The sequence below is a fragment of the Ammodytes marinus genome (genome assembly GCF_949987685.1).
Source record: "Ammodytes marinus genome assembly, chromosome: 16".
Classification (NCBI taxonomy): domain Eukaryota; kingdom Metazoa; phylum Chordata; class Actinopteri; order Uranoscopiformes; family Ammodytidae; genus Ammodytes; species Ammodytes marinus.
In genome coordinates this window covers 24,772,634-24,799,209 of record NC_137220.1, presented here as the reverse complement: position 1 = coordinate 24,799,209, position 26,576 = coordinate 24,772,634, and the positions used below count along the sequence as shown (strand labels likewise).

General features: G+C 44.4%; 1 protein-coding gene across 1 annotated transcript in view; it reads left to right on the top strand.

Moving 5' to 3' along the window:
- prkar1b (protein kinase, cAMP-dependent, regulatory, type I, beta) overlaps positions 1-15,413 on the top strand; it is a 69,322-nt gene extending 53,909 nt beyond the window's left edge. The window contains exons 8-11 of the mRNA XM_080044151.1: positions 2,176-2,236; positions 4,949-5,070; positions 12,458-12,539; positions 14,042-15,413. Of these exons, the coding sequence (XP_079900277.1) occupies positions 2,176-2,236; positions 4,949-5,070; positions 12,458-12,539; positions 14,042-14,214 (438 nt within the window). The 3' untranslated portion in view covers positions 14,215-15,413. The remainder of the gene's footprint in view (positions 1-2,175; positions 2,237-4,948; positions 5,071-12,457; positions 12,540-14,041) is intronic.
- Positions 15,414-26,576: the final 11,163 nt, after the last annotated feature.

The window sequence follows — 26,576 nt, the reverse complement described above, 5'->3', positions numbered from 1 at the left end:
CCTCCGACCCTGCACTCCGGAGGCGATCTCCCTACCCACTTCGCCACTGCCGCCCCAACTTATAACTTATATCCCCACCTAAACGCATCTTTAACCTTAATATGGAGCATGCCGATGACACAGTTTGTGTAACAATATGTCTATCATTCTTTCCTAAAAAATCAGAGCCAAGAAGGCCCTTCAAAACCACCTCTGCCCTTCCAACTCCTCCTCCCCTCTTCACCCAGGAGGAGTGCATTTAGCCGTTCCCTGTGATAAATACACTCCCCTCCATTGTGCAGCCGCCAGTCAAACAATAGCCACCTTGTCTTGTCTATTTAAACACGCACAGCTACAGACAAAGCCATTAACAAGCTGACACTTCACTGTCAACAAACACAACACAAGACTGAAAGGATACGAGGAGAAATGATACCAAGAAATGAGGAAGGTTTGTGAAGGGGGGGGGGGATGTATGTCTTTCACATTGGACAGAGATGAAGGTGATGGGAATGGGGCGTGAGGTACGCTTGGTTGAGTCTGGCGTAGCTCCACACCTCAGCTCTCTTTGATGATCCCACCTCAAAGCCAGCGCACAGACACACAGGCTGGTTCATCTTCAACCACGAGAGGAGCCAACACATTAGGACCAAATGGGACTATGGGAGTTTTGTACATCAAACACGTGCTTTCGTGCGGCCCTCCCAAGTAGACAGGAGGGCTACGAACAAGGACACATGTCGATTAAAAAAAAGAACGCAAAGGGAAAAAAGATGTGCGCCGACAGATCAAATGGATCACTTGAAATTTTAGAAGCAGGAATTTTGAAAATGTATAATTTTTTTTTTTCCATTCCGTCCACACCAGTAAACCTCTGTGTTGGTGACATTACTCTGGCACACCCAGCCCTTCTAACACCAGCCCCATACTGTGAATCACAACTGCTGCGTAATGTAAAGTTATGTACCCACGGTAAGCCTTTAAGCCCAGCAAGCCTGTCTGAGGAGCTCTATAGGGAGGTTATACCAACTCAACATCCCTGCTGTGGATGTTGGACTGTGTTGGTGTGTGTGTGTTGAGGTGCGTGTGAGATTGTGATAGCGGTAGAGTAGAGTATGCATGTGTAAGTGTTTGTATTTGCTCGCTTAATGAGCATGAAGTTTTGTCTCTGCAGAGATTGCAACGAAACACAAGTGGCAGAACTAAAAACAGACTGCATGCTCCACACACACACAGGCACACACGCGCACACACACACACACACGCGCGTGCACACACACACACACACACACACACACACACACACACACACACACACACACTCACATCATTTATCCAGGAGGGAGGCAATGCAGGCTAGAATTCCTTTAATCAAGTTGTTTACGATTCTGAGTTTGACGTTGGCTCACTTGGGAACATTTCTCCCCTTTTAAGACAAAATGTGAAATTATATGAAATTAGAGGCAGCAGTGGGACTCATGCGGCACTTATGCACTAAAGACACCCCAAGCCTCAATATATCATTTCCATATGCAGAGGCAGACACGGGGTGGACAAGAGAGTCTCTCCTCACTCTCCCTGTTTCTCTTTGTATTACCGCGCGCTCTCTGAGTGGTTCTGTTGCAAAGAAAGAGGGAAGAAAAGAAGAAAATGCAGTTAGAGAAGGGGTCCTCTGGGTCCAGGCTTGTCAGGAAGCACCTGATGTTCATGGCAGAGGCAGAAAGGGGAAAGTCCCCTGCCTGCCTGGTGGGTGGGGTGGGCCACACACACACACACACACACACACACACACACACACACACACACACACACACACACACACACACACACACACACACACAGATACACACATGTAATGAACATTACCACACACAAGTCACACACACCTCCATCAGTATGACCCCATGAACTATGTACAGTGGATGTCTGCACAATGATTCAAAGTACTGCAGATTTAAATCCAGGTTTTCAAAAAAATGTAAAGTCTTGGAAATTGACAACAGTAATGTGTGTGAGCCTCAAACAGCGGTTTCTGGCACATACATATAATGTGCACACGGTGACCTCTGAACATTGCAATTATTAAATGGGTGTAGATTTGTTAACACATTATTTTATTGATAGTAAATTGCGCTACCATACAATTTGCGAGAGTGCGTCTAATGGTGGACGTCTCTCCTCTCTCTGTCTTTACAGGGCAGCACACTGAGGAAGAGAAAGATGTACGAAGAGTTCCTTAGCAAGGTCTCCATCCTTGGTAAGTCTGTGTGTATGGAACAAAGTGCATCGCATAAGGAATAGGTTCTGTGACTGATTCCATTGTGTTTTCCCTTGCTTTTATGACTGTGGTGTATACTGTTGTAGAGTATAGAAGAGTGGTGGGGGTTTGCACGTGTATTCCATGCAATGCATTCATTTTAAAACACCAGGTCAGAGAGTCCAGGGTGCAGACAGGTCAATCTGCAGCATGCAACATATACTGTGGATTAGCACACATAAACACAGGCGCACGTTGTCACTCTAGGCCCCCACAGCTGAGTAAGGTCTGTGTGTACAGTCTTAATCTTCTCATACTGTTCATTCTAAAGCCAGTCCAACACTGCCATGGCGCTGTTTTGACTATTAAAGCATAGAGAGAGAGAGAGAGAGAGAGAGAGAGAGAGAGAGAGTTAAGCTAAGCCTCTATTTTCTTACTGGAATTTGGATAACACCAGCCTGAAATGGGCTATTGAGTGGTTTTCGGAGGAACGGCAAATGAGATTCTTTCAGACTTTTCAAAACCGGTTGCAATTGGAAGTGACATCTCAGCCCCCTTCCACTTGATTGTGTGTGTGCGGTGTGTAGAGTGAGGCCATGCCCCCCCTGTACAGAGTTATTAGCTGGCTGAGTAAACACATACACTCAACTCAGGTCTTAGAAGAGCCTTCTCTGCTGCTGAGATCCACTCTCTTTTCATTCACCTCCTTTCTTCTGCCTCCCTCTTTCTGACTGCCTTGTCGAGGCCTGCATTCAAGCCTCCCTCCTCCCTCTTCCAAGTGCTTTTTTCCCCTCTCTTCATTCCTCTTTCTGTCACTCTGCCTCTTTTGAATTGGAGGAGGAGGGACAGGAGGCGGGGAAGTGTTTTTGTTTGTCTTTGATTTTTCAGATAGCCACGAAATTGGGTACAAGCTCCTTGATGTCTAGGAGTTAAGGGGGTGGGGGGGAAACAACATGTTATATTGTCACCGACACACACACACACACACACACACACACACACACACACACACACACACACACACACACACACACACACACACACACACACACACACACACAGAGGCTTCAACATCCCAATGGTCCATTCCATGTGTGCGTACTATGTCTGCGCCGTAGCAAGGTGATCCAAGTAGGGGCAGGTTCAGCCAAGCGTCAAATGAAGGTTCTTTTAGTCAGCACATTTGTGTATCATGTTACGTGCCGAGATGTTAAGGATCACTACTGCTATAGGACCTGCTGCCTTTAGCCCCACAGCCAGACAGGGGGACATCCATCTGGGACCCCGGCAGACACCACGGCCCCACCGGGAAGGGGGGGGGACACTGGACACCTCCAACCCCGACCAGACTTCACCTCAGTTAATCCTAAATAAATACACATTTGCACGCGCGGCACACACAAATAGAGACACATCGGGATTAGTTACTGAGCAACGTCAAGAGACAATAGTCTAATGCTGTAAGTGTAACTCACGTCTTAGTCCAATCAAAACACTGAATCATCTTTTTATTGTATCTAGACAAAGCTAAAGATGAGCAGTACTTTCCACTAGAGTCACATTCCAGACGTATAGGCTGTTAAGATTAGGCGACAATGATCTTCTGAATTCAGTCCGAGGTTCCAATGTGGATGAGTGAGGATGAGCTCATGTGATGAATCCTGTGGGGGGGTATCTGGGTATTAGTGGGTCCGCTTTCTATAAATATCAGTAGGTCTCTGAGTTGCTCAAAAAACTGCTTTGGTTGGAAAAAAATGTTCCCCCAGTGAGGATGTGTGACCGTCTGTGTTTTTGGTTTCTGTGTGAATTCCAACGGCCTCTAGAAATATCCCGGGCTCAACCGCGTCACCGTACATGTGGTCGGACGGTCGGAAAGACAGCTGTCGCCACTGGCTCTCAGGATCAACACACAACTTGAAAAAAGATAGATCTTATCGCAGGTCTTGGCGGGACTTGTTCACAAATGATGAATTTGTGTACACACACACACACACACACACACACGCACACACACACACACACACACACACACACACACACACACACACACACACACACACACACACACACACACACACACACACACACACACACACAGGGGACTTTTTATTCCAGGGCTTCCACGGTTGCTTATCATTGAGTCAAAATACATTTTTTCATATTATTGTTGAAACCATTTAAGTTAATTTAACCGTAACTTAATTAAGTACTGTCCCTGGAATGTTACCAAATTACGTTTTAAAAATAACATAATGGAACTGTTTAGTTTGAATAAAACAGGGAGCATTAAAACGGTGTATCATAGCCATTAGCCACTGACCAAACATTATTCTCACTACATGTTATATTCATTGGATTAAAGTTTTTGCTGTAAGTGCATCTTGTACACATTGACTTCTACAAGCACCAAGCTGCAGACACTCTTACGTATCTACATAGGTTTAGCCATGTGTGAGCATCTCTCTTAAACTTGGTTTCTCTGGGGCTGAGGTCAAACAGATTTAGGGGTGATTTTTCAAGATGTTTCAGCTTCAGGAGGCTCCATGAGAAGCGGATGTAATTGTCCTTGATGACTCACCCCGGATTAGCCAGAGGTAGGAATTTTCATGCGTCCTCCTCGCAGACCATGGAACACACACATAAACATGTCTATGTGTCTACTCTTCCATTCATTGGTGTAAATAACACTGTATGCATTTTTCCATTTCACAGAGTCTTTGGATAAGTGGGAACGGCTGACTGTGGCTGATTCTCTGGAGCCCGTTCAGTTTGAGGATGGAGAGAAGATAGTGGTGCAAGGAGACCCCGGTGATGATTTCTTCATTATAACAGAGGTAAGGTCCATGGGAGGGACTATATGAGTGTGTGAGAGAGAGAGAGAGAGAGAGAGAAAGTTTTCGCCGTGTTACTATTCTATTTTGACACAGTAGTAGTGTGGCACTATTACATTTGAAGTGTGTCAAGGGAGTTGGTGTTTTTTTTTAGAACAGACTTGGAAGAAATGGAATATAATATGAATGAGTATGTTTTAATTAGTGTATAATCGCGAAAATGTTTTTACTGTAAAACCTTTGAATGAGCATTTTAAATCTACATAGGAGCGGGGCGCGCCGCCATGTATCTACTGAAGCAAAGCAGACACACTTAATGGCCTTACACGTTTTTATATATATACTGGGTGTCTGACTGAAATGCACCTGTTGGAAGACAAAGAATAATTACCATAAATGAATACATCTTCACCTCATCACTTGATATTGTGGAAAGACTTTAGGCAGTGGAGGATGATGCCATCTTTAGTAACTAGCTTCCTTTCATTGAAGGCTATTGTAGCCTAAGTAAGGGGAGGGTAGCGACGGAGAGTTGCAATCTAGAACTGTCACCCCTAGATGACGCCAAAACCCTCCGTTATTACACACTGCACCTTTAAGGCAGGATGTGTGGTACCTCTGTTTCACAGTCACATATCCTGTGAATTGAATGCGTTGACACATGGGGCCCAAAGGGTGGGAATGTTTCATCAGGTGGACAACCGGGTTTATGTACATATCATCATGTAGAGACGTTGGTGGGCTCTTTGCTGAGATCGGAACTGATCCCAGTTTATTGCCACCAGCAGACAGACTACTGTTCCCCAACCCTGGCCAGCAACCATGAACCCCCCTGACACTGCAGGCTTTGTGGGGTTGGGGCCCCTGGCACAGCTACATGAAGGGCCCCCCATGCCTGTCATCCTAACACACTTTTGATTAACTCCATACTTACACAGCTTTCACCAGGGTCAAGTCAAGAGGGCCGGTAGAGAGGGCTTGGGGGCAGTCTGTCCTTGCCTCCTACTTTCCCTGTCATTCTCAGATACTCTCTAATACTCTATCCATCACTACCCTGCTGAGCTGTGCGCTGGGTACAGTGCATGGGAGTGGTTAGGTGCGGTTCAGCCACGGGAGGATTTTATCAAAGGTGCTGAGAGATGTATCGCTTCTTATCCCTCTTTTGGCTCTCTCTTGTTTTCTCACTCTCTCTCTCTCTCCCTTCACCTGTGCACCCATCCTCTCCATCCTTCTTTCATTCATTATTTGACTCTCCCTATTATGAGTGTCTTTATAGATACACATTATAGTCTTTAAGTATTAGAACAGTGATATATACGTATATACAGTGTATATATATATATATATATTTATACACACACACACACAGGTGGACAAACCTCCCATATTTTCCATCTGATGTGAAGGCTGTTCCCTTCCTCAAATTTAAGTGAGACAATGTCATTGACATTTTTCATCCATTAAAAAGGATCATCCATTGAATCTTCCAAGTAACATTGAATGAAAAATGATCAATTATACAAACATAACAAGTAAAGACATTAATCTAAATTGTGACAAACATTAGCCAGTCCAAGCCACTGGACTTTATTTACCTTTTTTAATCTTTAAAAAGAAATATTTTTAAATTCATATTTCCAATGTGACATTGTCTGCCTCTAAAGCTGAATGTTGGTACTTTATCTCATAGACCATCATTTCATATTGAATCTAAATATACTTAAGAGCAAAGTCAAACAACAAAGAATACATCCCTGTATATCTCTCTCACACCCTTTACTTTAGCCCACCCCAGTGTGTGTCAAGTCTGAAGTTTGACTATGCAGAAGATGAATCGTGTATTTCATTTTAGAAAAACGAATACAGCAGTAACTGTAGCAAATGCATGAGTCATCAATATGGGACCTTACATCCCAGAGAAGAGACAGAGGGATCTGGGGGATTATAGGATGGAGAGACAGAGAAGGAAAGAGAGGAAGGAAGAGAGACAGGGAAGGAATCAAAGTGGTCTATGTGAGTCACACTAGACACATATATATATATATATATCACTGAGTGACATGGGCAACTTTCTAACTTTCTTACTATTTTCCTAAACAAGCATGACCTTTGTATCTTATTTTATTTTTACCTCACGGCTGCTTCCTCTTTACTTCAATCACCCAACATCAGTGGTTGTCTCTTTCTTTTGCCGCTTTTCACTCTTCCATTTTCCTCTCTGTCTCTCTGTCTCTCTCTGTCTCGCTCTCTCTCTCTCTCTTGCCCTCTCTACTTTCCCAGAGCAGGGTGGACTGGGGTGGAATGTGTGTTGCTGACTTTCACACGGGGTCAGGAGACCCAGCCTCCCGGGAGGGAGACTAGAGAGAGAGAGAGAGAGAGAGAGAGAGAGAGAGAGAGAGAAATAGAGAGGGATGAGTCAAAGAGGACAGGGAGGGACGTATAGGGAGAGAGAGGCTGGTTTGAAAGGGACCACAAGAAGGGCGGGAGGCGACGGTTTGCTGTGAGACTGTCCCACAGTAAGATCAGTCTGGCCGCGGCTTCCCTGTCTCGCCATCCCTCGTCATGTTGTCACCTTTACTTCTTCTCTGATCAAAGCAGGTTGACTTGTTAGCGCTTTGTTCAGACCTCGCTCCCCCCCCTCTCCCTCTCCCTCGTCTCTCCCTCTTTTGTATGTTCTGTGGTTCTGCAGCATCAGCCAAAGACAAACCCCACAATCACTAATTACACGCTGCTGCTGATGGGGCGGATTAACAAAAGGGAGAGGTATAGAGACATCACTTTCTGTGGCTGCCCGGGGAGGAATGGGGGCCCTAATCAAAAGTGACATGTTTACATTTTTTTTTCTCACACTGTACAAACAAGCCTTTACACAAATCCGCCGGCCGTGAAGACTGAGCCTCACCTTCTCTCTCTTGCAGCAGCCCCTCCTTTTCTCTCTCTCTCTCTTTCCTCCCATTTCCAGGCCACATGCCCCCACTCAACCCGAACACGCTCACACAGTCAAACCCAGCGCCCTGCCTCCTGTGTGCTCACCGCTGCCACCTAAGAGGGGGCATGTGTAAAAGAGGGAGAGTAGAGGAGAATGAAACGCGTTGAACATGAGAACAGCTACATGCTTTTCTTTAAGTTTTTCCCTTGGTTGGACTGAGTCACTGTTCTGCAAGTCACAGGTTAATCCCCTTCCAGACATCTCAAATGAATTCATGAGGGTTGTTCGTCCTTCTCGGCTAATAAATTCCCTCTCATCTCCTCCCATCTCCAGTTCTAATCAACAAGTGAGTGTGTTGACTCCTATTTGTCCTTTGACCCTACACAAGAGTAATCACACTGAGTGGATCTAAAGGGTCCCTATGGGTCACAGAAGATACATCCTCTGTGGCCATAACCCTTGTGTCTGCAATGAAGTGCAATTTGGCTAATGGAGCCTAACACTGCTTTTATAGACTGAAGATCAATGCAGTTAATGGATGAAGTCTCTTTTTTTTTCCTTTGGTGAGTGCAAGCATACACCGTCTTAAGAACAAAGGTAAAGATTAACAGGTCTTAATTCAATGAATATTTTTTTGAAGTCATTTTTCTCCTTGAAAGGCAACCCGTAGGCCCGTTGCACATTTGCGAGGGTGCAGTCTTTGTGTGTGTGTGTGTGTGTGTGTGTGTGTGTGTGTGTGTGTGTGTGTATGAGCTTGCGTGTGTGTGTGTGTGTTGCCGTTTGAGTGAGAAGGTGCAGGCGCTGCTGGTGCTGGGTGGCCCTCGTGAACAGGCCACTCAGGATATCACCTTTCTTCCTCCATCTCTGCTTGTGCCTCTCTCTCTCTCTCTCTCTGTCTCTCTCTGTCTCCCTCTCTGTCTCTCTCTCTCTCTGTCTCTCTCTCTCTCTCCCTCTCTGTCTCTCTGTCTCTCTGTTGATCCAACACTTGTTACTTCCTACATGTGAGACACAACTACACTTTGACATGTCATCACAAGGCCGACTCACTACTCTGCGTGTGGCATGTGTGTGTGTTTGTGTATGTGTGTGTGTTGACGTGTGTGTTGACCATAGGTGTTGACTCGAGTGTGTGTGTGTGTGTGTGTGTGTTGACGTGAATCTGTGTGTGTGTTGACGTGAGTCTGTGCATTTTGTAGAGAGTGTTATCCGAGCAGCAATACCACTTAGCAGTGATGATTTCTTACTTCTGCTTTTTGAAATTGGCTGACGCTCTACCCCTTTTCCTCTCTCACCGTCGCTCTCTCTGGGACTCGTTTGCTATTCATTCAAACCATTCCTTTTCCCTTTAGCTTGTTGTTGCCTATCCTGTCCTTCACACAGCCTGTGTCGGGCAGCACGCTGAGGAGGATCTTCCATGTTTATAGAAGGAATATCTCTGGAGCAGTATACTGCCCCTGGGGTGGTACAAGTACGTATGTGATGGTTATCTGGACCACACCGGATGAGGCCTGTTGCTCGCGGTTGAACTAACTGTACTCGACGGTGCTGCACTGTCTCACTTTCTTTGTTTGGACACCGATGGAAAGGAGAGGAATCAACTGGTCGTAAACACAGGGGCTTCAATGCCCCGTCAACCCTCTCATTCCCTCCCATTCACATCTCTCTCTCTCTCTGTCTGTTTCATACCACCTTGGCGCTCAAATGTGTTGAAATGGAGTTCAGTAAAAATGAAGTGTTTATGCTTGGGGAGTAAAACATGTGGGGTAGTGCAGACAAAATGGTATCATTTTTATGGGATTTTCCTTTTTTTGTCACATCATGAAGGTTGATTCAAAAACCTTCACTCAACCATCATGGATAACTTTCTGTAATAGAGTTTCCATTCTCACGTTTTTTTTATGCGAATGTTTACTTTCATATTTGACCTTGCAGCATATGGTGGTCAGACTCAGCACCTAAACTCCTAGGTTACTGAAGCATCCTAAGAAGGGTCTCATCTTAAATGAGAGTGATAGAAATCAATGCTTTACTTTACTGAATTGAATTTATGCCATGTGTCTGAATCAGTCTCATGGCAGCACAGGTGTCTTTCTCCATGTGTGTAGACCATATTTGCTGAAAAAGTGTGTTTAGCAGCAGCTACGACTTTAAATGCGGCTTTGCTGACCAGTAAGGCTTTGCATTTCATACAGTATGGCATTTTAAACCACAATTTGAACACAGCATGAAGGAAAAAACAGTCTGCAGCAAATACATCCAATGGAGAAATATGCAGCAGCCTGGAGCAGCGTTAGGACCCAGAGCAGAAGACACAGCAATTTAACCCCGGCCTGCAACCCTCGTGCTCCGGGCAGTTCAGATAAGTGTCCTGGGTGATCAGTTCATCTCCCCAGACTGGATAATCTTTCATTAGTCTGCTTAATCAAAAGGTTCTCATGCAGTAGCTGAGTGATCGTGATTTTGGGCTGTAAAAACCTCATCATCCCTTTTCAAATTCAGCTGAAACCTACTAAAACCCACACACAAAAATAAACATATCCAAAATATCATTCACCACTGAATAGCTCTATATACTGTGCAAATATTCCTTGAATATGTTTCTAAGAAAATCCAACTGAAAGTGCACTGTTGCATAAGAAAAAAATGAATGTCATAAGACAGCTTATCTGCGCTTAATTTGAGGTGCAGTACTACATTTAAAAAATGTTGTATAGGTTTAGAATGTGCTGGAAAAACCCAAGCCACATATGAAAAATTAAAAAAGTTGACATGTGTCAGTCAGTCCCCAACACCTTTAGCCATGGCCAGCTATAGTGTCCCTTTCCCTCTTTTCCAGTGGCGAGGGGAGCCCTACTCCACAGCTGCCGTATCGCGTGTGTGTGGTGGTCATGGCACCACGGCACAGTTTGGCTTATATATGATCTTGGAAGTCACCACTCACAGGCAGTATTGCCCACTTCTCCACAGTTCACTTCAAGCTCAAACTCAAATCAAGTCACACACGTATCCCTTTCACTGAAATACAGTCCCACCTTTGTGTGCCTGCAGTGAAGAGCTGGCACTTTTGAAGGTCTCATTAAAGTCCATTATATTCATATTTAGCATTATTAGCCTGGTCAGCAGAGAGGGCAGAGAAGGATTAGAGAGCGCTGGAACGATCAAGTTTGTTTTACAACACGGTCCAAGTCACACTGGGAAAGCTCCCCTACTGATGTTCTTTTAACCAGCTCCTAATTTACAGCTGAACTCGAATGCATGTACATATCTAGACATCAACAATAAAAACACATACTCTATGCATGCCAGGCTTAGCCCCATCATTACACACAACAACAACAGCCATGCTTTTAAGATGATGTGTAGTCAAGTGTTTGGCTTGTCCATGTAGGCATATGATGTGTAGGGCTTAGAGTACTACGCCAAAATCTCGGTGGCATAGGCTTTTGCACAGACAAATATTCAAACATATGCTCATTGACACTTAGCCATTGTGTCAACAGCTGCACGATACCATCTGAACTGTGATCATCTGTTGGGCAGCAGGAACGGAACTAAGATTTCCTCCGTTCTACTTTTGAGATGACTCACACGTTCACTCACACACAACAACCAGCGGGGGTGACGGTAATATGCGTAGCGTGGTTTGGTCATAGTGTCCAGCAAGTCCGTCCAGAAGATGTCAGCTGTTGATTTTCTCACTGTATGTGTGTGTGTGTGTGTGTGTGTGTGTGTGTGTGTGTGTGTGTGTGTGTGTGTGTGTGTGTGTGTGTGTGTGTGTGTGTGTGTGTGTGTGTGTGTGTGTGTGTGGGTGTGTGTGTGTGTGTGTGTGTGTGTGTGTGTGTGTGTGTGTGTGTCTGCACCCATCTGTGTCCGTGCTCCTCCTTATCGTTGCCTGGCTGCGTGTGTTTTGCGAATGCACAATAGAACCACGAGGGTTAGCAAGTGTTGGGGTTGTGTACATGAAAGTGTGTGTTTGTGCGGTGGGGGTCATTTAAGGACAAGTTGGAGCTCCATCCGTCTTGGACAATGCGGTTGTTTCCATTTTGTGGATGAATGATGATGAATGGGATTATGTGATGGAGACACTGAGGGAATGGGTTTCAGCCTCTGACAGGCTTAGATGTTTGTATTTATTACACTCTGGAGGACATAAAGCAGAACCAATTACAATTTGTTTTACGTACCCCCGTTGGAATATCTGAGTACGTTGTTTTTTGTGTGTTGCTGCTCCTAAGCGTCCCACAGAAAAAGAGGGCTAAATCCTGTGCACCTGTGTCCTTATGAAGCAAAGGAATTTCTCCTCGGCTTAATCCCCCTGATGGTTTTCAGACCCTTGCCAAATAACTTTTCCTATTTTTTCTCTTTTTTTCCCTTCTTCACCAAACACCCCCCCCCCTCTTGTTCTCCCTCTCCCTCTCCCTCTCCCTCTCCTCTCTGTACTGTTTTCCTCCCTGTCTCCAGGGAATAGCCTCTGTTCTGCAGCGCAGGTCTGACAATGAGGAGTATGTGGAGGTCGGACGCCTTGGACCATCTGACTACTTTGGTGAGTCGCTATTGGCCAGTGAAGCCTTTGCCTTTACCAGTTTGACGCAACACACCAAAAAAAACTATTGGTCAAAACTAGGGTTGCAAAATTCCGGGAATTTTCAAAGTTGGAAACTTTCCATGGGAATTTATGGGAATTAACGGGAATTTTGGAAATTAACGGGAATAAACGGGAATTTACTAAATTTAAAGCAGCCCAAATGCACTAAATTCTCCTAACTATGTTATTTCAGTCCAGGCAAACGTTCTAGACTTTAAAAAGCAGTTTTTTCAACTAAGTTTTAATATATTTATGAACATTTAATTTCAAATCAGATTTTTTTTTAAAGTTTATTGAGATACCCAACTTGATATCATAAATTGATTTTACTAGACCAGGTTTACAGAGGCTTAAGCTTTGATTTTAAATATAGTTGGGGAAAATATATTTTAGCATAATCTTGACTAAAACTGATTTTATGCAAGTACACTTGGCAAATTGCACATAACACACATCCTACTGCAGGGGTACTGAGGCCACGTCCCCTACATGCTCTGTGCATTCCTCCATCACATGGTGGAGGGGAGGGGGGGGGGGCATTTGACTTTATTTATTGAATGGGTGGGGTCAGACAGATGAGTAATAATTTACTCAACATTCATCTTTTTGTTGTTCAGTGAAATTATTGATTGTTCATAAAATAATCAACTTGATAAAGTTCTTCTTACAAATAAATCTGTTCAAATGTAATGTTTTTTGATTGTATTATTTTGCATGGATGTCTGCCTATGACCAAACGTTTAGTCATAGGCAGTTTAGATTTATGGTTGGTTATGAAAAAAAATCATTTCAATTACCACCATTTTGTTAATTCCTATAATTTCCAATTTTGAATATTCCCAAAATTCCCGAGCGAAAGTTCCCGTGGAAAGTTTCTGGAAACTTTCCGGTAATTTACCGGAAACTTTCCACCCCTTTGCAACCCTAGTCAAAACTGTATCTGGCTCATAGTAAACCCGTTATTTATTATTAATCATTGTAAATTATGCACGAAGAAACACAAAAAGCAGAAACTCTGGCATGTCACAGAGAAAGATTCTTAAACTGCACTGAGATGTATCATTAGTATTTTGTCTTAATATTCAAACACTTCTTCATTTCTGTGAATTTCAACACATTTTTTGTCACAAAAAGGTTTGAATCAACTATAAGATCCTGTAATTAATGTAAATATTGGAAAGGTGGATATATAGCTCTCTATGAAGTTCAAAAGGCTGTTACTCAAATAAAAAAAAGTTCATTGTTGTTTGGCATGCAGTTTTTCTTCCCAGCATTCATTTGTTGTTTGAAATAATGAAATACTTATCACAACGGCTGCTCACAACAAGGCTGCTTTATTAACAGTTATTAGGATTAGATTACATTACTGATGACTCGAAATGTGATTAAAATGCACTGCGATACTTTGCATCCCATTCAATGTCATCCCAGCTGATCTCTCACATCTCCTCTTCCTCCAGGTGAAATCGCCCTGCTGTTGAACCGTCCCAGGGCAGCCACCGTAGTCGCCCGCGGTCCGCTCAAGTGTGTGAAGCTGGACCGGCCCCGCTTTGAGCGCGTGCTGGGGCCCTGCTCGGAGATCCTCAAGAGGAACATCCAGAGATACAACAGCTTCATCTCCCTCACCGTGTGACACCTCGGCCCCCCCCCATATCACGGGCACCAGCAGCAGGGGGTGGGCAGCATCAGCACCAGAGTTTTGATCAGTGGGTTGGGCGGAGGTGAGGATGCGGGGAGGGGGTAAAGGACATGGGGTTTGTACATCCACTACGACAGGGGCACTCATTCTCTGCCTTTATTCTTTTTTCTTCTTTCTTTTTTTTTGCACGTTACTTTCTTTTCCTTGATCTTGTGCACTTTGATCCGTGCCGTCACGTACAGTAGCTTTATGTCAGAAACATCATGCAGGAGTGTGTGCAGATCAGAGCATGGACGGGTGTCATTCAACTGTCAATGAGTCATATAATGCAGTGTGTGTGTGTGTCACCTGTATATGATGCATGCTCTCTAGACTGACAAAGAACGGTGTTTGCACTTTCATGAATTCATGAGGGTAGGATGAATTCAGGAGATAAGAATGAAGTAAAGTCATGTCTATGGACAGCGGGAGGAATCGAGGACACATCTCTTTGCTCGCTGGCTGTGTGTGGTTTGGTTTGCCTCTTCTTCTTTTTTTTTTCATTTCTGTGTGTGTGTGTGTGTGGCGCCATTTCTAGTTCAAATGACTCCTGCACTATACGGATCTCTGTTTCCCTAAAATGTAGCAGTAGAGTTATGAAGAATGATACATTCTTGGCTTGTTTTGTTCAATTTGAGTGCTTCTTTTTAATAGCACTTTTTGCTGCCATTAGTCGTTATCATTTGTTTGAGAGGCAGTTGATATGTTGAGATATGATCTTATGTGGCGTGTGCCAGCCAAAATTATTACTGACGAGCTGCTTATATTTCCCTTAATAAATCCTCTCTGTCCAAATATTCCCATCTGTGAGCTGCAGTTTTTACAAAGGCACACTGTAAGTCCATATACACACAGTCTGAAAGCCACCGACATGAAACACAACCACCATACTGTATGTGCTTACACTGTCTCAGGACCATGGGAGTCTTCAACACACACACACGTCTAACCTGATGCTTTTTTTGAGCTGATCTTTCTTCTATGTAAAATCGCTTTAGGTGAAAGCTTTTGCACCACTGTAGAGTTTGTTACGTCGGGGTTTGACTTAGATGTGTTCCAGACTTGACTTGTCTATGTTATAAATATATAATAAAAAGAGGTATAATATATATATTTGTGTTGCTCTTTCTTGAATCTGTCAAACAATTGCACAACTGACCCCACAACAACCGATTGTTGTATACAATGGGACTTTCTGTATTCTCTCTCTTTCTGTCTCTCTCTATTTCTCTGTGTATCTTTTCTTCAACCATCAAACCATCTTGAGCAAATAAAGATAAGCTTCTAAAATCCTTTTTGATTTGAGCCTTTCTTTAAAAATCATAATCAGCCCTTCCTTGCGTGTGAGAATGAGACTCTTTTTTTTCACATGTTTCCTTTTCACTTATCCCTACTTCTGGCATCCTCTCCTCTTCTGTATGGGCTTCCCTCTTTTCCTGTATCCCATCTCATAATAACCACACTCTACCATCCTTAAGTGTTTTATGCTAGGGGGTGATAGGATGGCCTAGACTAGAGGATAGAGGGGCCAACCAGTAACCATGAGGTTGCTGGTTGGATCCCCAGAACCGGACAGGAGGGTGTTAGTATTAAAACTAGTGGTCGCTGGTATTACATCTACGGTGCCCACCAGCTCTACCATTGTGTCCTTGAGCAAGACACCTAACCCCAATCTGCTGTACTATGGCTGACCCTGCGCTCTGACCCCCTCTGAAGTGTGGTAACTTGAGAGGAGGGATATGTGAAGAAAAAATGTCTTCTGTGGATTGGCTTATAAAGAAAACTTATATTTTTGTTAAACTCCCTCTTCTCTCTATGAAGTGCTAACCGTCCTCTTAAATTCATTTCCCTGCAGCCCACCTGGTTCCCTTCCCTCTCCTCTGCTCTCCATCCTTCTCACATTAAGTCAAGTGTCAGTCACCCGTCAGTCTGTCAGAATGCCTCAGAGCTCCTCCCAACGTGGTTTACCTCACAGTGGTTTAAATCCTCTACAGCTTTGACACATTCCTCTTCATCTAAATGAACAAAGGAATGTGCCCCCAACTTGCCAACATTGCGTTTAGTATCCCTCATGCCACACACACACACACACACACACACACACACACACACACACACACACACAAATAAAACTTCATCACTTTGACAATAGACACTTACACACGTGAACTCACAAACACACAAGTTTGGGTTGTTTAGCTTAGTGCTACTCCATCTGCAAGGCTCTGGAGTTTGATCTTCAGCATGGAAACATGTGACCTCTAATGACAGTTTACCACGACTAATAGATCAGAATGAAATGCTTTATATGCACATGACTCCTCTTTCATCATTTTACACCACTATATGATTTTGTGGATCGGAATTTCATCTTTCCTGTTGCTTTAGCTTTTTTAAAGAGGAGCAGCAGCAGATGTTACAGTTGCACATCTTCCTAAACATACAGCTTCAGAAATAATAGGTATGATCTAGATGCCCAAAACAGAGAATACATCAATAAAAAAGATATATATATATATTTATACAATTGCATAACACTGGAAGTTCCAGAAGTAAAAAGGACCTTGAGTATGGATTGTCAAACCACTAATGCGAGGACAATAAAGAACTTTCAGGCTTCACTTTTAGTCCAACAAAAGACACCCTAGAAGTGCTTTGGATGCAATCATAACAGGTGCTGACCTCCATGTCAACAGATCCATCTTCATGACAACTGAGCGTCATCAGTGGATGGAGTTTGTGTTGATGCATTGACCCCACTTACACTTAGCTGCTAAGTGGACCTTAAATAACCACTATGTTTTTCCCTGCCAAAGAAAACTTTTTGGTAACGCTGGTAACAACCCAATGAAAACTCAACCTGAGCTGACCTGTATGTGTGTGTGTCTTTGTGTCCGTCCGGACCACCTGAATTGGCAGGGCCATCCTGGGTGGGCCGGTTTAGGACAAAACTTGGCAATGTCCCATGAGCAGTACGATGAAACCTTGATACCATGGCACTGTGCCAAGGTCAACAACACACAATTAGAAAGGATTCTTTTTGGGGGGGTGGGAGGGGGGGGGGGGTGTCAAAGAAATAATTTATTAATCTCAAGGAATTATCATTCTAATAAACTCTCTTTTATTTTCACTTCCATTCCCATACATTTTTGTTATTCAATAACTATATCGCTGCAGATCACTAAGAGACGCCACTCAACCTTTTTGGACCTCTTTGGTCTTACATTCTGTGATAGACAATGCTTAACATTAGGATAAAATCTTTACTAATACAATTATGTCTATTTATCACTTCTTTTTTTTGTAGTTGTACTTATGAGACACATTCTTTCCACGTTTTGTTCACAGCTAGCTCATTCCTCATCAAATGATGTCAGACATGCTTTCCCTGGGATATCCCTCTCACCGGTTGAGTCTCAGCCCCTTGACTCAAATTCAGCGTGAAGCAGAAGTAGTTAATGAGCAGCAGGAGCCCTACTCTACCTCCAACAGCTTGACTGTACTTAAACTCCCAGCTACTCCCACAGTGGAGTATGTTTGCTTGTGAGACTCCTGTGTGTTGAATTGCCCAAACAAACAAAGAGGCCAAATTCGGTGAGTTGGTGTAGAGAGAGGAGGCAGAAAAGAGACAGATGATAAAGACGTGGATGGAGGAGGCAATGAACGTGCAAGAAGAGGATGAGGAATGCTGGTTTTAAGTGGACTCCCGAGTAGTGTCAAACCCACTGAGAACCACTGAGATAAATTTTTCAAGAATTTCCCCCCGGCATGGGAACGTTTTCCCTCCTCATTTACAGGATGACTTCTAATGTGCATCCCCCCCGAATTCCAAGTTTTATATAACAATTGCCAACAAATTTTACAAGATAAGATGGCTGGGAGTTATTATGTGTGTGTGTGTGTGTGTGTGTGTGTGTGTGTGTGTGTGTGTGTGTGTGTGTGTGTGTGTGTGTGTGTGTGTGTGTGTGTGTGTGTGTGTGTGTGCATTGCTAGCATGAGTATTTGTTGCATCCCATAACCAGACACAGCCACCCATGGTCTCATGAGAGAATGTTTTATTTGGTGCTGCATATTTAGATCTGGCACGAGCGTAGTGCATGGGCGTGCGACCCTCAGCCCCTCTCTCTCTCTCTCTTTCTCTCTGATTCTCTCTCTTTTGTTTCCTGTCTTCTTCTGCTTTCTGTGTTCCCATAGCCGCCACCATCTCTGCTCCCTACTATATCCCCTTGTCTGGTGAGATCCAAGCTAATTAAAATGCCTGCCAACACTAGGCTGCAACCTCCATTGATTCTCCCTCCTCCATGATCCCCACACACCCTGATGGAAAGTAAATCCACCCCCAACCGCCTGCACTAATGACCAAAGGCTTTGATACGCGGCTCTTTCCTCATCCAGATATATTGGGTGTGGCGACCTGACTCTTCCAGAGTTCAGCCTGGCTGGGCCCAAGCTCTCGGTCCGGGGTCCATCTCACCACCGCCTGGTCCTCCACTCCTGCCGCTGTGATTCTCAGCTCTTAGGGTGACCTTCTAAGGTCAAAGGTGAGCGCCCGGGCCCAGTCACAGGTGATTGAGCAATAGTGAGGCTGATGGGATTGAAAGGTTAGGGGATGAGAGGGGGGTGTCGAGCCGAGGTCAGGGGGAGAAAGAGGGTCAAAAATTGGGTCAGGAGATCATCACAAGGTCCGGCTGAGTTAAACTGCAGCAGCTAAATTTGTGATGACAGAATAACTGGTCAGTTATGGTGCATTAGAGAAAAACAAAAAGTTCCCTAAAAGAGTATACCAAAGTAGCACAGCACTCAAATAACATTGTCAGAACAGATAAACTGAAAAATGTATCAAAATTAATGCAGCAGAACCAGAGATATTGTCTTAGTCATTCCACACATTATTCTTCCTGGTCAAAACCTGGCAACGGCACTACCCACAATGCAACTTCACTGGGATTAGAGTTTGTCATGCCAGTACCGGCTAATGTTAGCCTCAAGTCGCTTTCATCAAACTGAAATGAGGAGTGAGCTATACAGAGCTCTGGTAAAGTCACATATTTTAACTCCACATACGTGCACATTTTTTTTTAATTTTCTTCATTTTAACCAACACTGACTCATGTGACATCACTTGAGGCAGTTGATCAGATTTTGGGCAGCTCCCATTGGAGCGACAAAAGGCTTTGCGTGACTCTCTTCATATAGGCAGTAGTACTCCCTAACAACTATTAACGAGCCTAGATGTGTAAAATCTACACAATTGCTCTTTAAGAAGGCAACCCTCTTTCTAGTGAAGGTAACTTCTGTGACCCAACTCTAAGTTACTGAAATGATTGACTTTGATACAATTTCCTCTTCCTGTCGCTGCCTTTGAAGGGTTTGCGTCCTTTTGCCGCGTGTCCGCAGTAGGACATGGCCGACTGACTCAGAGAAAAAAGAAAGGAGAAAGAGAGAAAGCAAGAAAGAAATAAAGGGGATGAGATAGCATCTGTTTGTTTTTCTGCTTTTCTTTCCCAAGCTTGTTATCGTTCCTCATTTCCTGCTGGACGACAAGTAAATAATTCACATGTATACATTCACCAACACTGAGCCACACAGGCCTCCCAGACTCGGCCTCAATTTTGGCCCCAGTTTCAAAGCTATTCCCAGCCAACAGATCCTTGGTGACTCGCCTCCAAACGACGTGTAGAACAAACAAACAAAGGACTGAAATGTTCTCCTGATACTCTGCATGCTCAAGGGGGAAAGAAGTCGGTCAGTAGCATTTCACTGAGTGAGATATTCCATCGTGCACATGACTCTGCAATATCCTGCCCACGTTGATCCCACCCAGCACAATCAATCTCTTCACTTCAACTCTGACTCCACTCCTCAGGGAGGCAGCGCAAGCAATTGACTCAATTGTTCCTTTTCTTTCCTTCCGTGCCTCCTACTCTCTGAGGAATCGTTAGGGATTTGAGTGCAAATCATAAAAAGTAGTCGAAACTCTGTTCTCTAATCACATTAGGAAGATGAAGGAATGCAACGAGCAAAAAAAGTCCCCGTTGGACCGTTTAGGAAATGGTCTCAAAAGCCCAGTCAGATAATGTTAATAGATCTTTGGCTTTGAGACAGAGGGATGATTTGTTCCAGAGGTTTAAAGATTCCAGGACTTAAAGCATCTAATCATGAATCATTTCTCAGCTTTTTAAGATGTGATGTTTAAAATTGGACTTGGTCGTCTTGAGAATGCTTGATATCTGGAGGAGATTTGGCATCAGCCCCAGGAATGAACATGTTGTCAGGTTCTATTAGATGTAAGACCTTCACTAAGTCTGCCTCCCCATCCCAGAGGATTCAGCTCATTCCCCCTTAACACAGCCACTCACTGCAGGTGTGCAAAGTCACAAGGCAACGGCTGTCAAGTGTCTCCTGATGATCAGGCCACCCTAGACATCCACGACCCCTCCAGCCCCTCTTCAAGTAACCCCCAAATCCCTTCAATGTCCCAGCTGTACCCTGAGCAATGCCCCTTGGGCTGAGGCAGTGGCTGGGGAGCATGAGTCCACAGGGGTGACCCGGCTCTCCTTAAACCCTGCAGGAATGTATGGATTTGAGTGAGTGCTGTAACCAGAGCGCACTCTCTCCTATCTCTAAGCCCATAATGGAGCCACTTCCTGTTGATAATCAGTGTGTTGTGATCTGCCTCTGCCTTGGGATTTTGACACTTCATCTTGAGTCCTAGGAGAGGAGGAGGAGAGGTGTTATTATGGTTCTGGTCTGTTGACCATGATGACAGTGTGGGCAGGCATCAAAGGCCTGGTGACCCCAAGGAAAGTTGTTTTTCTAATTTGAGTCCTAGATACTACAACAAACCCCGGTGTATACACATTTTCAGATACACATGCATGCGTTGCCCAATGTGTCATTATTTAATACGGGACATAGATTGTTTCCCATCAAGAAAATGTGGGCTGGGCTTCTTTGAGGGTCAGCAGATAGTGATGTCTGCTGCGACATCTCCTGTTTAGTTCCAATTGCAATGTTTTCCCTTTTTTTGTGACGTTTTACTCTTGATTCATCTGATAACTGGCAAGTATATCAGGAAGAGAGGAAGGAGGGCTTGTTAACTCCATCCTTTCTTCTCGTTTTTTCCATTTTCTCTCTCTCTCTCCTTCTCACTTGCTGACATACGTAGATGCCTCAGTGCTGGATCTGGATCTGGTATTGTTGTCTTTATAGCCTCCAACAATAACAACAACAATAAAAGGAAAGCCCGCTGTAATTATTTTTTAAAAGCTGCTATAGTGCTGCTTCCAGAGGAGCTAGTGGAAGCTTGTTGGGGTAGGGGGGCTCACATAAAACACTGTTAATCGTTACCATGATGCGTGCGAATCAGCATCACGGTACTGGCCCATAAACTGGGTAGGGCTTCTCTCCTGGAGGTTAAGTGCTTTCATGGCTCAGTTAGGTGTGGCTGCTGTAGGAATGGTGCAGCATTTAGGAAAAAATCTCAAACAGAATTCAGGGCCCTGCTCTATGTCATAGTATACCTCAAGCAGTATTGGGCCCTGGGGCTGATGGCACATGGTAAAGCAATGAGTAACCAGGTGCACCAAAGTGGATTCCTTGACTGGTCCTAATCACGCTTTAATCCAAGGGTTTTATTTTAGTGGCATCTTTTCCTTTAAACCCTTCCCTGTTTTCCTCACTGCCTTCCTAACCCCCTTCTTCAATCCACGTCTCCTTCTTTCCTGCTCATCTGTCATCGATAGCTAACATCGCTCAAGTCAAGCACAGAAATCTCTCTCTTTAATCCCCCTGATACGGAACCCCTGCCCCCTCCCGCATGCACACAACCACCACCACCATCATGATGGCCACCATGAGCCTCATGGACCCTATCTACGGGGCGGACCTATTGCTAGTGAAAGACAAGGAGAGAAGGAAGGGTAAAATAATGAAGTGAAAGCCCCATCTGACATGCCAATTGGTGTAATTATGGGCTTATAGGCTCCTAATACATTTCTGAGGACAGCTTTGTGTGGCCCCTCTGATCACGCATAAAAAGAAAAGTCTTGTCATTTGGCCTGTGAGTTGAGTGATCCATTTTGCTTATGATATGTATTTCTTTAATGAGTTTGGACATAAGGCTCTCTCATGGACCCCGTGTCAACTTCTTCACTCTTGATATTAGTTTCTCGCTATTTGTTTGGATGACTTTTTTCTCTGAAAGCCATTTCTTTCCGCTTACCATTGATGCATAATCCTATAAACTCTCATATGTTTATTATGAGTGTGCCCCTGTATATGTTTCGCTCTTTAATGTCCTCCTCTCAAGGCCAGATTCATGTAAGGCAATACTCGTCAGCTATTTTCCCACTGGCACCAATAGAAAGCTTACATTTGTGCCACTATAATGTCTGGGCTCCAAATTTTCCCTCCTTCCCTCTGGGACCGTGGTGAGACACAGGGCAGCTCTGTCTCCCCCTGTCCTTTCCACGTCGTCCTGTTGGGCTTTTGATGTCCCCCTTGCCAAGAGTCTGATTTGTGGGTAAGCGGTGTCCTGCCCTCCTTGCCTCTGAACCTGTAGGACGCGGGGACGCAGTGGGAGTTCCCAGAGTTTTTTTTGGGGGGGGGAGTCTTAGTGGAGAGAGGAGGGGTTGCTTTGGGTCAGACCACCACAGAGCCGGGGAGACCCCTGTCTTCCTCCTCGCCGGTTCCCACTGCTCCCGACACGGCACACACATGTTGAAAAGGTCAGGTCTTGATAGACAACAGAGCACCGGCAATTACGCTGTTATTTCTCAGTGGCTGGAAGTCCCCTGTTTTTTCTGTGTGAGTGTGTGTATGTGTGCGTAGAAAGAGAGTGTTTTTTTTTTGTATGTAGAGAATAAAGAGGCAGTGTTTTAAGGGGAAAGGGAGCTGGGACGGGGGGAACAGTTAGGGAACTGAGCATGTAAGGGCTTGTGCCTGAATTGCTCCACGTCTGTCTGTCTGTCTGTCTGTCTGTCTGTCTGTCTGTCTGTCTGTCTGTCTGTCTGTCTGTCTGTCTGTCTGTCTGTCTGTCTGTCTGTCTGTCTGTCTGTCTGACTGTCTGTCTGTCTGTCCATTCGTGAAAATGAGTGAATGAACAAGAGAGAGCGAGGGTGTGTAAGTGTTAGTGCATAGGGTTTCACCATTCAGTGTAGATTTCCACATATACATTGTTGGCGTGTGAGTGTTTTAGAGTATGCATGTGTGTTGATACTTGAGCTATACAGGTCTGAATGTGTGCCTGTGAATGGGGTTTCCCTTCACACACCTGGAGCTGAGGCTTTTTGTTTGCCGCTTTTTTCCCCCAAATATTGTTAGAGTCAGAAGTTCATCTGAAAGTGAATCAAACCCTCAAAACCACCGGATTTGGATGCTTACCCTCTGAAGGAAGGTGCAAAAACACACAAATGTGCAAACAAACACACACACACACACACACACACACACACACACACACACACACACACACACACACACACACACACACACACACACACACACACACACACTCATTTTGTCTTTCTTCCAGGGTGTTCCCAGTAATTTCTCTCTTCTGTGTTATCTATGCTTCACACCGAACACCTATTTCCAGCTCTCTGAGGATGGCTTTCATTGGGGGAGCACACAGAGAAAAAAGTCAAGGCAGAGTTATGACAAGAGCAGACCGCAGCCTGACAGATCTGCAGATCACACGGCGAGGATGCCGCGGTCCCTTAACAACTGGACTGTGCTGCTGTAATGTGTAATGGGTTGCAGCTGGACGTTTGCATCCCATATACCTTGTACCACCAGCTTTGTGCATTTATGTGTGCATGTGGCGTAATTTGTGATCCCAGAGGTGGACTGGACTACGCAGTGGTGACTCATGAAAGAGCAGTTGGTGCATTGTGCCGCCTGAATGCCTGCACACACCTATGGGGCCTTAAAGGAAAAAGGGGGTCCGGAGGGGTGCGGGGAGGCCCCACAGACCACTTCATTCAGGTTGCTATGCATGGCGGAGAGATGAAGGCCTATAAATGGCTGCCAGTAATCGTCCCTATAAAAGAGCAGCTGCGTCCAGGATCAGTTGTAAGTATGGCTCCTGCACTCAAGATTCAGGTGAACAAGCAGTAAGAGTGTGTGTTTGAGTCTTTCTCAGTGTGTATGTGTGTGAGTGTGTGAGTTTGTGTGTGTGTGTGTGTGTGTGTGTGTGTGTGTGTGTGTGTGTGTGTGTGTGTGTGTGTGTGTGTGTGTGTGTGTGTGTGTGTGTGTGCGTCAGGCCTCTATTTGTGTGTGTGAGTGAGTGTGTGTGTGCTGTACAGCTGCTTGTTTATGTGTGTAGAGGTTGTCCTGGAAATGCCCTCTGCTCTGGATAATTTCCAAGTCCAATCTATATCGCTACCAGCCTCTGGAATGTACCTTTGCTCCTGGGAAATTTCACCTGAATTACTTACCCCTCTGTGTGTGTGTGTGTGTGTGTGTGTGTATGAGTAACCTTACCATAAATGTTACCGCTGTTTTTCTAATGGCTCAATTACAAGACACTAGCTCGTGTCAAATAACGCGCAGCTCCACAGTAAAAACATCATCACACAAGCCACTAATGGAATCAACTGTGTCATCATAGACACTGATGAGCTGGTTCGGGCTTTAGTTAGTGGAGGCTAATTCTACCCTGAGGAGGAGGGAGGAGATCATTTCAGTAGTATGTGAAGGACCTGCTCCTTGTGTCCGTGACTCATGCCTGCTCATGATATGGCTGGGTGGTGCTTGGGGGGGGGGGGGGGGGGGGGGAAGGGGAGACACCGGATAAAAGGTGTTTGTTTCTCTGTTGGAAGGCAATTAACCAGGTATATGACATTATGAGGTGTCATAGAAAAAAGGGATGCCCCGTGGAAAATATGCCATAAGGTTTCATTGGAATGGAAATATGCCGGGTATCACAACCCTTCGTGCGTGGATAGGCGACTATCAGTATGTTGAGTTTCTATTGTGAGTGCTGCTATCTTTTTATGATTCCCCAGCACATCAAAGTGTGAGATTTGTTGCTTTCTTGGCAGGGTCAGAGTTTAGCTGAACTGGAATCAAGTTGAGATTGGGGTTGTGGTTAATAATGTGTCTGTTATGACACTTACTGTACTGAGATACCATGTATTTTTGTTTTGAGCGTATCCAATGGGTGTCAGGACTGTATCATACTAAGAATGTGTCACAGAAAAAGGAACATATAGGCAGAGCAAGGAGAGGTTTGTTTTTTGAGGCCTTCATGTTGTTGGCATATTGATGGTTTGAAATGACGTCAGAGGGTCCTCAAATAGGTTAATTATTAAATCCCCATTTTTATCTTTTCTTATCAGGTTGGTGGAGTGTGAAAGACCGGGGACAATTATAGAAATAAGTCAGGGCCTTTATCGATTTAACCCAAGTCTGGTATTTTATACTAATTTTAGTACTTTTTACTTGAAAGTCAGATCAGGCCAAAGTAGATGGAAGGCTAATAAAAGTCAGGACAGGCACTGTATGTAAAATAGAATAAATAGATTTCCATAATCATGCTTTACCTCCCTTCTTTCTATCACCTCAATCACATGGTCTTCTATGAATTTATTTTCTTAATTTCGATCTCCATTAGTTTATTCTGACCAATGACAAATCTTACACTCAACCCCAAAATAAAATCTTGGTGTCCCAGCTCAAATATTTTTGTGCTCACAAAACTCAAAACTCCATAGATTATAATTGTGTCTGACCATGGAAATAATAGATGATAAAAATAGACAGACTTCATCCAGACTCCACAGCCACACTCCAATCCCCCAAAGGCAATGCAACTCATATTCACCACATTCTTTCAGAATCCCCCCCCCCCCCCCCCCCCCCCACCCTCCACCCCCCCTTTCCTACGCTTTTCTCACTGGCAACTATGTGTGGCCTCGGGGGGGAAACGGGAGTCATCACCTCACTCGTAGAACGTCCTCTCCGCTGCGTCTTTATGGCTCGATTTACTGTGCAGCAGCATCTATAAAACCGTTTAATGGGGTTAATGTTGTTAGGTACACAGACCTCAGTTGCCAGTAAACATGTTGCCTAATAGCTCACACAGAACAGGAGAGAGAGAAAAAGGAGAGTTATCGCTGGTGCTATTTTTAATTTCTTCTTCTCCCCCTAAAAAATGTTAGTCCAATCATTATTTTCTCTTTTTTGCTTCGTTCTGTGTTTTCTGCCCTCTGTTTGCCTTTCCTCTCACCACCCCTTCCATCCTCTCCTTTTTTTGTGCCTCACTTTCCACTTTTTTCTCAATAATAATGTGTCTTCAAGCAACAATCGTCAAT